Source organism: Pistacia vera, unplaced genomic scaffold (assembly GCF_008641045.1).
Source record: "Pistacia vera cultivar Batoury unplaced genomic scaffold, PisVer_v2 Contig549, whole genome shotgun sequence".
NCBI lineage: Eukaryota > Viridiplantae > Streptophyta > Magnoliopsida > Sapindales > Anacardiaceae > Pistacia > Pistacia vera.
Window position 1 is genome coordinate 280,999 of NW_022196389.1, and position 12,559 is coordinate 293,557.

The window sequence follows — 12,559 nt, forward strand, 5'->3', positions numbered from 1 at the left end:
CGATCAATTAAATATGATGTTGAACTTAATCAAATAATGAGATTTGTCCCTATCACAAATGGACTAATTTTATTAGTTGTAATGGAGATAGTGTTTTATGAATTAATTCATCAATTTACCTAATAAATTATGTTAAGATGAATTTAGTTATGTTAATTTTATAAAAAATTAATTAATTAACATGGCTAACTAAACTAAACCTCTATATAATTGAATAATTCAACAATTTACTTAATAAATTATGTTAAGATTGAATATTATTAATCAACGTGCTAGTTTTTCATAATTAAAATAATTAAATATTATTGTTACTGAAAGTTTTGATTGATATGAGACAAAAAACCTTGTGAAGCCCTGTTCATCGGGCCGGGCTGGGATGGGGGTGGGGGAGATTTTATCTCTATGGGCCGGGGATGATCAATAGAAAAATCTCAGCCCGCGAAGACACGCCGGGGATGGTCATGGGAGGGGCTAATGGGGACGGGGCATATGGTCCCCAGCCCCGACCCTGCCCACGCCCATCTTTAGGCTTTTTCCAGAGCACGTTTATGCAAAGGTTTAAAAGTAAAAGGTTAAAATAGTGATGATTTTATGATAAAGCATAATCTTGTGATTCCAAGAATGACGGGTTCAAGTGTGAGCAGAAGTGCTTTTTGTGCTACAGGCAAACTTAGAATTGGCAGATATTGCATGTCATCATCAGCTTTTCTGTCCTTGAGTTTTTCTTTTTCCATAGAAGAAGACGATCAAGTCCAAAGTATCTCTAAAAGATTTAAGAAAAAACATGGGGAAGTGTGAAAACATATTGGAGTCTTGGATACATTCCAAATCTATCACTGTATATATCGCCATTATCATCATCAACCATTTTAACTCAAAAGTAAATTTCTTTCCCGGTAAGTTTTTTTGTCTTCAAGGTATAGACAAAAATTTCATGCAAACTAGGTTAACTAATACATTTATGAGCATAAACTAATTCGCATTGGGGAATTGCAGCCACACTGGCGTCGGCTTCTGGTGTTTGTTATGGTCGATCACTGCAGATGCGTATTCCTCTATTGATAATTCCAGATTTTAGTTGAGAATTTCAAAGGCGCGAATATGATTCAAGAGAAACTAGAAGCATGAATTAAAATAATAAATAAATAAATAAAAAACACCAAGTCGGTAAAAACAAAAGCAAACACCCACCCAATTTTAAATAAAACAGGCCTTTGGATTGTGGTCGGGTACTACCGTACTAGTTCTAAAATGGTGAGTTTAAAGCCAACAATCATGCTTAATTAGTAGTACTTAAAGCTATAATAATGCAATTTGAAATGGGGAAAGGTTTGTAATAAAGCTTGTAGAGGGCTTATGGATTCCCTATTCCTTTATGGTTGGAAAAAGTAAATACTATTTCATCTTTCAACCTTTCACTTGTACATTTCGTTAACTTAAAAAAAAAAAAAAAAAAAAAAAAAAAAAAAAAAAAAGTTAAAAATTTTTTTAACAAAATTTAATTATTACATAATAATAATAATTTTGGGCGTATGCTTAGGATTCTCACTTCAAACACATACAATTTTGTAATTTAATGTACTAATATGATTTTGTGTAATCATAGTAACCCAAGTGGTTGGTCTAACGATCAAGGATATTTACTATTTTATTGAGGTCTAAGTTTAATTAAATATTGGGATCTATTAGGGTGTGTATATTGTAAATACTGATTAGTTGTTAATCTTCAGATTAGTTACAGATTAGTTAGTTAGTTAGCTTCACTAATTACATTTATGTTTATACTAATCCATTGTAATAGTGACTATATATAGTCTGCTTGTCTGCTTCTATTTAGGTTGATAATAATAAGAAAGCAGTTTATTTCATTCTCTCTCTCTTCTCTCAGTCATCTTCTTCTTCTTCACGAAGCTTAATATGGTATCAGAGCATATTTGATCCGCTGCAAATTGCTCGTTTTTTTTTCCTTTTTACGCTGATTGTTCTTGCCTTCGTCAATAGGCTACTCTGTCCTCGAATGCTGAGATTCCAATTCTGAAGAGGTATAACTTCGAATCATTCTGCCATTGATGAACCTTCCTCCTTACTATCTTCATCATTCTGACAGCCCTGGGCAAGTGCTGTCTTGCACAGTCACTGATGAGAATTCACACAGTTGAGTCGTGTGATGTTGATTGCCTATGTGAAGAACAAAGTGGGATTTGTTGATGGCTCTATTTCTGAACCTAAAGGTACTGACAATAATCTACTTAATTCTTGGACTCGCAATAACAATATGTTATACTTGGATCTTAAATTCGGTTTCAAAGGAAATTTCTGCCAGTATTATTTTTGCTTCTTCTGCCCGAGAGATTTGGCTAGATCTTAAGGATCGTTTTCAACAGAGGAATGGACCTAGAATTTTTCAGCTTAAACGTGAATTAATGAATCTGCGTCAAGAACAGAGTTCTGTTAGCGTTTACTTCACAAAGCTGAAAACTATATGGGAAGAACTGAGTAATTACCGGCCCAATGTTCTTGTGGAAAGTGCATGTGATGGAGTTAAAAATCTTAACAATCATCATCAAACGGAGTACATAATGTCTTTCTTAATGGGACTTGATGTTCTTTCTCTCAAGTTCGTGGTCAGTTGCTCTCATGGATCCGATGCTCTCCTTAATCGTGTTTTCTCTCTTATTGTCAAGAGGAACAGCAAAGGAGAACCAATCCTTCCTCTGATTCGAGCAATTCTACTGGCACAATGGCATTTGCTGTTAAAACAGATGTAGTAAGTTGGTGGTCCTAGTTCTCAAAATTCTCAGAATTTCATTTCACTGTCCTAAGAATCAGAAAAAGAGATAGGCCTTATTGCACACATTGCAAGATTCTTGGACATACTGTGGATCGTTGCTACAAGATACATGGAATCCCCTGGCTATAAATTCAGATCTAACAACAATTATAATGCAGCTGCTCATGAAGTCTCTACTACTGATAATAAATCAGAACCTCTAATTCTTTTAGAGGTTTGTAAGAATCTGAACTCTGATCAATATCAGCAGCTATGTCCATGTTTCTACACATTTGAGTAGCTCAGCAAAGGTCACCAATGCTCCTGATCCTGCTCAACCAACTGTCTAGCAGGTATTTGCTTCTCTGTCTTCTGAGTCCTTTATTTTCCTCCAATCAATTTAGATTGTAGACTTAGCGCTACTCGACATATTTGTTCACAAGCTGGTGTTTTCCCTGCATTCTATTCATCATACGACAATTACTTTGCCAAATCATTCTCAGATTGGTTCATTTTGCTGGTGATGTTAATTGCATTCTGATCTTGTGCTAAGGATGTACTGTTTGTTCCTCAATTCAAATTCAACTTGATCTCAGTCAGTGCTTTAGTAACTGGATCTGCCCTTACAGTGAGTTTTCTCCCCGACTGCTTTGTTATCCAGGATCTATCCACCAAGAGAGATGATTGCAGGGGTGACAAAGTTCAAGATCTCTATATTCTTAATGTTCGTGTTTTGAATTCTAATTCCAATGCTTTGTCAATAATGTTTCTGCTCACATTTGGCATAACAGTAGGACATATTTTTTTAAGAGACTTGATTCTTTGAAAGATCAGTTGAAATGTGATGTAACTAGATTACATAAGGTGGATCCTTGTTATATTTGCCCTTGCTAAGCAAAGAAGGCTACCTTTTGAATCAAATAATCATTTGTCCAAATTTCCTTTTGATCTTGTGCACTGTGATATTTGGAGGATATCCAACTGTTTCTTATATGGTCATCGGTTTTTCTGACTCTTGTTGATGATTGCACTCGGTTCACTTGGGTGTATTTGTTGAAGAATAAGTCTGATGATGTCTCTGTGATACCAAAGTTTTTCAACATGTTTCAACTCAGTTTAATGCCAAAATCAAGGTGTTTCGATCGATAATGCACCTGAGTTATCTTTTGCTGAGTTTTTTCAAGATCAGGGTGTTTTGCATCAGTTTTCATGTGTTGAAATGCCTCAACAAAAACTCAGTTGTAGAGTGCAAACACAGCCTTATTGAATGTGGCTCGTCATTGTTTTTCAATCCAGGACTCCAGTTTCTTTTTGACAGATTGTGTTCTACGGCGGCTCAAACAGAAACTCCTTCCCCACTATTGAGACACAGCAACACCTTTTCAGTTACTATACAAAACAGCTCCAGTTACACTGTTTTTCGAGTCTTTGGCGTTTAGCATTTGTTTCCACCTTAGCTGCTCATCGAACCAAGTTCCACACGTGCTCGAGTTGTGCTTTCCTTGGTTATCCGCAATGTGAAAGGTTATAAGTTCTATGATGGAGAAACCAAACAAGTGTTTCTTTCCCACGATGGGTGTTTTATGAGGAAGTGTTTCCTTTTCATGCTGTTACTAGTTCCGATCAGGTTCCTGATCTGTTTCCAGATTTAGTTCTGCCCATTCTTCATTACAGGCTCCTTTTATTCCAGATCTTGATTCCTCACTTGTTCATGATCCACTTGTTCCCTCTGGTGATACTTCTACTCAGCAGCCAATATTCCAGTAAATGATACCCAGCAACTGCTTTCATCTGCGGTGTTGTTCTTTGCAAATCTACCAGGATGATTCATCACTCAGTACTTGAAGGATTACCACTGCAATTTGCTTGCTGGTTCTTCTAATCCTACTCCCACTTGCATTTATCCAATCTCTAATATATATCTTATCATGGCCTTTCGGATTACACAAGCAGTTTGTGCTCAGTGTATCTTCTCAGGTTGAGCCTAATACTATCACCAAGCTGTGAAGTTTCGAAGGAGATTGGCTATGCATGAAGAGTTAAAAGCTATGGAGGAAAATAACACCTGGATGTCACTTCTCTTCCTCATGACAAACATACCATTGGCTGAAATGGATTTATAAGATCAAACTTAAATCGGATGGATCTATTGAGCAACATAAGGCTCGTTTGGTAGCTAAAGGCTATACACAACAAGAGGTTTGGACTTATTGACACTTTTTCTTAGTAGCAAAATTAGTGACTGTAAAGGTTCTTCTTTCCCTTGCTGCCTCCAATAATTGGCATCTAGCCTAACTCGATGTCAATAATGCTTTTTAAATGAAGATCTTTTGAGGAAGTCTATAGGATCTCCCTCTAGGCTATCCTAGACAGGGCAGTCTTCTCCATCTAAGGCAAACTCGTATGTAAGCTTCACAAGTCAATTTATGGTCTCAAGCAAGCCTCGAGACAATGGTATTCAAAATTTTCTCAAGCCTTGATCAAGTTTGGCTTTTTCACTCCAACGATTATTCTCTCTTTACAAAGAGTCATGGGTCCTCGTTTATTGCTCTTCTGTTTATTGTGTGATATCATCCTTACTACCTTCACCTCAAGCTATTGATGAGCTCAAACAGTTTCTGATACACAGTTTAAGCTAAAAGATCTTGGTGGTCTCAAGTACTTCCTTGGTCTTGAGATTGCCAATCCAAACAGGGTATTGCACTTTCTCAACGTCATTAACCTTACAATTGCTTGAGGACTCTGGTTACTTGGCTTGTAAGCCACTGCTGTTCCCATGGATCCAAAACTCAGATTGACTGCTACTGAAGGTGAATTGCTCTCTAATATGCACAATAGACGGCTTATTGGGAAACTTCTTTACTCACCTTTGTCTCGCCCAGATATCACTTTGCAGTACAAGCTCGCTCAATTCTTGGCCAACCTCGCCTTCTCATCTCAAGGCGGTGCATCATCTACTTCGTTATCTCAAGAACAGTCCTGGCACGGGTTGCGTTTTCATCTCATCTTCCTTACAGCTTAAAGATTCTCTGATGCTGATTGGGGATCATGTCCTGATTCTTGTCGCTCTGGTTACAGGTTTTTGCATCTTATTGGAGACTCTTTAGTCTCTTGGAAGGCCAAAAAGCAGACCACCATCTCTCGATCATCAGCTGAAGCTGAGTACGAGCTCTTTCCTCTACTGCCAGTGAGCTCATCTGGTTGTAGCAACTTCTTCAAGATTTTCAAGTCACAGTTGCTTCTCCTGCTTTGCTTATTGTGACAATCAAGCTGCGATACATATTGCCTCTAATCCAACCTTCATGAATGCACTAAGCATATCGAATAGATTGCCATTTTGTTCGTGAAAGAGTTGCTTCAGGAGTTCTCAAATTGTGCCATTCGTTCTCAATACCAATTGGCTGACCTGTTTACTAACCCCTTCCCTCTACTCAGTTTTTTTCTTTGTTGTCAAGATGGCTGTAAAAGACATTTACCAGCCACCTTGAGGGGGAGTATTAGGGTGTGTAAATATTGTAAATACTGATTAGTTGTTAATCTTCAGATTAGTTACAGATTAGTTAGTTAGTTAGCTTCACTAATTACATTTTATGTTATAACTAATCCATTGTAATAGTGACTATATATAGTCTGCTTGTCTGCTTCTATTTAGGTTGACTAATAATAAAGAAAGCAGTTTATTCTTCATTCTCTCTCTCTTCTCTCAGCTCATCTTCTTCTTCTTCACGAAGCTTAATAGGATCATTTATTATATTGTGACTTATCTAGTTTTTTGAGTTTATACGGTATTGTAGGGTATTCAATAGACGGTAAGAGGTGTGTGCAAGCTTGGTCTTAACATCACAGTTACCCAAAAAAAAAAAAAAAAAAAATCAAATCATAAGTAGAATAGTAACATAATGAGTCTTAGGCTCATTCAAAGTAAAGTACATTTTATATGGAAGGCAAGGTCGTCGTAAGGTCAACATGCTAAAGTTAATTTCCAAAATTCCATGACTTAATCATGAAATTAAAAATTAAAAGTTATTGACATGATTGGATTTGGGACATGTAGGCTTAGATTTTCTATTTATGAAAATATTATAAGAATACTATTCCGCGGGGTATTGGAAATTCTAAAGTTTGCGCGTTTATTATGTGGCATAATCACCTTAATAAAATATGTAATTAAAATCAATATACATTGTGTAATGATTTTACACTACGCTTTTAATGTTAATTTCCATGGCTTCGTTTGGTTGGATTTTGGGAATACTACTTTTAGTATTCCCAAAAAAGTTAAACAGTAAAATACCCAAAAACTCATAATATTATTCAACTTTATTCAAAATTTTTTAAACCCCCTAAATTTATTAATTCAATTAAATACCCCTAAATATTTTTAATGTTTTTGTTACGGCGACTCCGGCCACCCTCCGACGGTGGTGGCCGGCTGTCCGTATTTGAGGGTGGATTAGAGGTGTTTTTGTTAACTTTTAATGTTTTATTATAAGGGGTGTTTTATAAAAAAACAAACATAGGGGGTATTTTACAATTTGTAAATCCTACATCCCACCAAATTCAACTTTTTTTTTAACTTTTTTCAAAAAACTTTTCCCAAAAATACAAAATTGTGAACCAAACGGAGCCCATGATTCTTCCACGACTTAATCATGAGATTTGGGTCACATAGACTTAGATTTCTATCTATTCCGCGTTACTATTCCCATTCTAAAGTTTGCACCTTTATTATGTGGCATGGATGATGACCTTAATAAAATATTCATTGAACAATTTCGACCATTGAAATACTCTTTTTAGCCCTCAAAAGACTCTTTATTGTAATAAAGAGTAAAATAAAAAGACAAAAAAATTCTAACCCCAAATTAATAAAACTAACATAATGACCATCAATATTTCAAGTTTCATTCATCAATACCCTCTTCTTCATCTCTTTTAATTTTGTGTTTTTTTTTTTTTTTATATAGTATAATGCACCATAAGTAATTTGACATGCTATTGAAGATATAATATTTAAAAGTATATCGTTTATAATAAAAATTTAGTTAATCGAAAATTGTAAATAATTTCCTCTTATTCAGCAATCCAACAAGGAGAAGCTGCATTCAAAATTTTATTATTCAATTAAGGGGTTTTTCTCAACCCCCAAGGTAGGTTTAATTAAATAACAAAATTCCTTCTAAAATTTTAGTAATAACATAAATTCTTTTGGTTGCGTTTGGTAGAGTATTTAGAATAGTATTTTTGAAAAAGTTGAGTTGGGTTATTATCACAAGAATAAGATTTGAATTTGAAAATGTGTTTGATAAATTTTTGGAAAACATTTTCTAAAAATATTTAGATTATTTTTAATCTTTTATACTTGTTAATTTATCTAAACACACCATACAATAAAATATTAAAAATTAACAAAAATACCCCTATTTACCGATTAAATGCCGACAACCGACCACCACAGTTGGAGGGTAGTCGGAATAGTGCATGACCCACTGAATTTGACCAGTTGTGTGTCGATTTAGCCATTGATAGCCAAATTTGGCCACATTTGGTTGTCAATAATGGTCATATCTTGGCCGTCGTTAATGACCATATTTGGCCAGATCTGACCTATTCATCATAGATCTTTCCAAAAAATTCCAAATCGGTGCACAACAGCCACATCCAGCCGGTCGTGCGTCATTCCAGCAAATTCCAGTCACCTTCCGACAATGGTGGTTAGCTGTCGGGAATATATGGGTGGATGAGGTATTTAATTAAATCAACAAACCTAGGGGGTTAATAAAATCTAAATATTTTGAGTTGAATAGAATATGATTAGATTTTGAGAATATTAAAACAAATATGTATTTTGGGTAGGATTGGATAGGACTCGAACGGGAAAAATGAAACAAACGCAACCATTGTGTGTCTTTAGAATTTATAATGAATATTTACCTAATTGTCATCTGTCATTTATTTTAACACAAACAACTTAAACGGCAAAAGGATTTCTGTTATTACAATGATCATGAAGAGATTTTTGTTATTTAATTATGGCTAAGAGGGATTACTGAGATGTTGGGGAGGTGACTCTGTCACTCTTTACTCTTTAGAGTGAATAGGTAGATGCCCAAGGCTAGTTTTTTAAAAAATTTCAAAATGTCAAGGGTAATGTTTTGTTTAATATATTAAATAGGGATTATTATTTAAAACCCCGACGCTTGGTCAAAGCTATAAGGCCTTTTTAAGTACCAGTAATAATTTGTTTGTCAGACGTTAACGAAATCCCGTTAAAGGAAGGGTAAAACATGCGTAAGGTTTTTTTTTTTTTTTCCTCGTTTTGGCAAACATTAGGGGGTTAAAAGTAGTTATCCCTTTCTTTTTTGTAAGCATTTATTTAAGGTTAAAAATAAAAAAGTATTTAGCCTTTACAGCTATATGAATTGTTAATTTTGTTAACGTCTTAAGGAGGTTTTTCTATTTTATTATTTCATTATCCTAACGTGAGGAACACACCAATTAACTTTGTAACACTGAGGAAAATCAACATTCCTTTTGGGATAAAGAGGTGGGAAACTTCGTAGAGGACCTTATGATTTATGAAAGTTGATTTTCTTCAAGAGATTATCAAGCAATCATTCATAATAAAGAAAGGGCCCCGAACGATTAGCTGATGTACCATAAAAAAAAATAAAAAAAATAAAAAAAAAAACTTTGTAACAGTGAATCCGGATGGTAACGCGAATTTTCATTTGAGTCAAGTATGGGATATTAAAATAATAATAGAAGTCAAGTACCCAAAGAACTCTATAAATAATATTATTGATTCCTCGTTTACTTCAATGACCATCAGCGCTGCCCGTTGGAACATTGATTTCTCTTTATCGATCTTCTACAACAAAACCCAGATCACCATGTCCACCAGCTCCACGAAGAGGGTATGTATTGAGTCTAATAATTTTTCTTATGATGAAAACCAATTAAACTTACTCTACATGAATTTAATGATAGAATAATTAAAATTTGTGTTATAGATATCTATATCTATATCTTTATATATAAAAATTATTAATTTATTACTTTACTGGTTGGGTTTTCAGGTTAGAATAGTATTCGGTATTAATATGGATAGCCCCAAATCTCGCTCTAAGGCCATGTCCATCGCTGCTGGCTGTAACGGTAAAAAGAAGTTGATACACTTAGTTATATGATGATAAATAAGTTTGATTGATTTTGATTAATATATAGTAGCATATATATATATATATATGTGTGTGTGTGTGTGTATATAACATGCAGGCGTGACACAAGTGACTTTTCTAGGAGTGGAGAATCTGGAAGTAATAGGAAATGGATTGGGCGCAGTTGATCTTGCAAATTTGCTATGTAAGAAAGTAGGGGATGCTCAGCTGCTGTTTGTTTCTACTGATGAGGCTGGTGCAGGAGGCGGCGGTGGAAACATTCATAGAGAAAATGGAGGATCGGTAAATACATATACATATGTGTGTGTATAAATATATATTTCGATTCATGTTACAACAACTATTAATTTATTACTTTACCGGTTGGGGTTTCAGGTTAAAATAGAAATCGATATTTGTATGCGAAACCTCAAATCTCGCTCTAAGGCCATGTCCATCGCCGCTGGCTTTACCGGTAAAAAGAAGTTGATAAATGTAGTTATATGATGAATAAATAAGTTTGATGGATTTTGATTAATGGTAGCATATATATATGTGTGTGTATATAACAGGTGTGATACAAGTGACTTTACAAGGAGAGGAGAAACTGGAAGTAATAGGAATCTGGTTGAACGCTGTTAAGCTTGCAAATTTGCTACGTAAGAAAGTAGGGGATGCTCAGGCGGTGGATGTTTCCACTGATGAGCCTGGTGGAGGAGGTGGCGGCGGAAACATTCATGGAGAAAATGGAGGATCGGTAAATAACCCAACTGCACAAGAACTACCGGTAAATTACCCAACTGCTATATGCTTTGAGAAAGTTTATAGTGTCAAAAGACAATACATGCATGTTATTAGAGGGTGATAATAACTAATAAGCTGTTGTATTCTAGACTTGTTCTTCTGCGAATTATATTAGGGAAAAAAATTGAGATTTAAGTTGCAGATCCGAAGATGTAATTTAAATTAAATTGCAGATTCTATCGCAGCTTGAAGAGAAAGTTGAGTTTGAGCCTTCCAATTGAACTGGAATTTTCAGGAGTTTATATATAATTAATTCGGATCCAGTGGGTATTGTTTTATGTTTAATTAATTATATTATATTAAACCTTTGTCGTTGATTTCAAGTTTCTTTTCCACCCCATACTTTTAAAATACGACTTTTCTGTCCAAAAAATACATTTGATTACATTTTCTTGCTGACCTTACGAATCGTCAGCCGATTCTAGTATTGTTGCACCCTCACACTACTATCATTCTCTTTCCCAATAATCACTTATTAAAACCCCTTAAACCTTACTTTCGTCAACCCCACCAATTATTAACAATTGAGCAATTAGGGTTTACGTAACCACCAATTTCAAGTCAAATTTCGATCAATCATGACTATCAAAAAACTCACCAGCCTTCTCTCTTACAAAACCCTATAATAATGGACCGAGTTTGCTCACTGTTTGTCATCTAACCAGAAAGTTTTTTTTTCTTTTTTTTTTCCTTCTTCTTATTTCTTTTTTGTAATAAATAACTTCTAAACATTCTTCGCTATGAATTAATTAATTAACAAAGAGGATAATCACTCTTATATTATAACACCAAATAATTACAGCCTCCGGTGACGACGGCGGTTTTGAAGCTGGGCTATCACTGCGAGGGTTGCATCGAGAAAATTAAGAAGACACTGCTAAAAACCAAAGGTGAGTTTGAGTGAATGATCATTGCTACTCATTTCCGTACCGTTACTGTTATGGCGTCGTTTTCAAAGTCTGCGAATTATGTTGGCTATGTATAAAATTTAATGTTGCTTACTTAATTACAGGAGTGCTGAGTATGACAGTGGACAAGCAGAAAGAGCTGGTGACTATACAAGGAACAATGGACGCTAAAGCGTTGGCTCAGACTCTGAAGGAGAGACTGAAGAGACCCGTTGAGATCGTGCCACCTAAGAAAGAAAATGAGGAGAAAGAATCCAACGGTGGCAGTGATGATGAGGGCGAAGATGGTGGGATAGAAGATGATGCTGAGAATGAAGGAGGAGGAGGAGGTGGCGGTGGAAATTTGTCCGGGCTGGGCTATGGATACCCGTACCCGTTTAGTGGATACGAATACGGGTACCCGGTCGTACAAGTGCATGCTCATGCTCCCCAGATGTTTAGCGATGAAAACCCGAATGCTTGTTCAGTGATGTGATATTATAGGAAGGAGAGACTTAAAAAATGAAAATTGTAAATAATGAATAGAGTGGGGGAACATTTTGGGTTTAATGCTCTTAATCTAGTTTAGTAATGGTACCTCCGTTTAATTTAAAATTTTCCTTTCCCTTTTTGAACAGCAATGTCTCTTCTGCTGAGAATATCAATGAAGAGAAGAGTTATCAACGTAGTTCTTCATCCAACTGCAATAATGGTGAAGGAGTGTGAGGGAATTTATAGGCGTGGGGATGATTAAAGGTAAATTAATTAATTTTTTTTCTAGTTTCATAATCATTTAAAATATCCACAAATATGTTGATTAATATAAATCAAGATAATGTATTAGTAGTGTTTTTGAACATCAGCAATTCATAATAAATTTTATATTTTTTAAACAACACATGATGTCAAGGATAATAAATTAGTAGACAGTAGTGTTT

General features: G+C 35.2%; 1 protein-coding gene across 1 annotated transcript; it reads left to right on the forward strand.

Annotated features, from left to right (window-relative positions):
- Nucleotides 1-11,530: 11,530 nt before the first annotated feature.
- LOC116107823 (heavy metal-associated isoprenylated plant protein 3-like) lies at nucleotides 11,531-12,168 on the forward strand (the record flags this gene model as incomplete). The annotated part of the gene is made up of 2 exons (XM_031394110.1): nucleotides 11,531-11,624; nucleotides 11,747-12,168. Coding segments are annotated over 2 exons (465 nt in total), but the record flags the coding sequence as incomplete, so codon positions are not given.
- Between the last annotated feature and the right edge of the window lie 391 nt (nucleotides 12,169-12,559).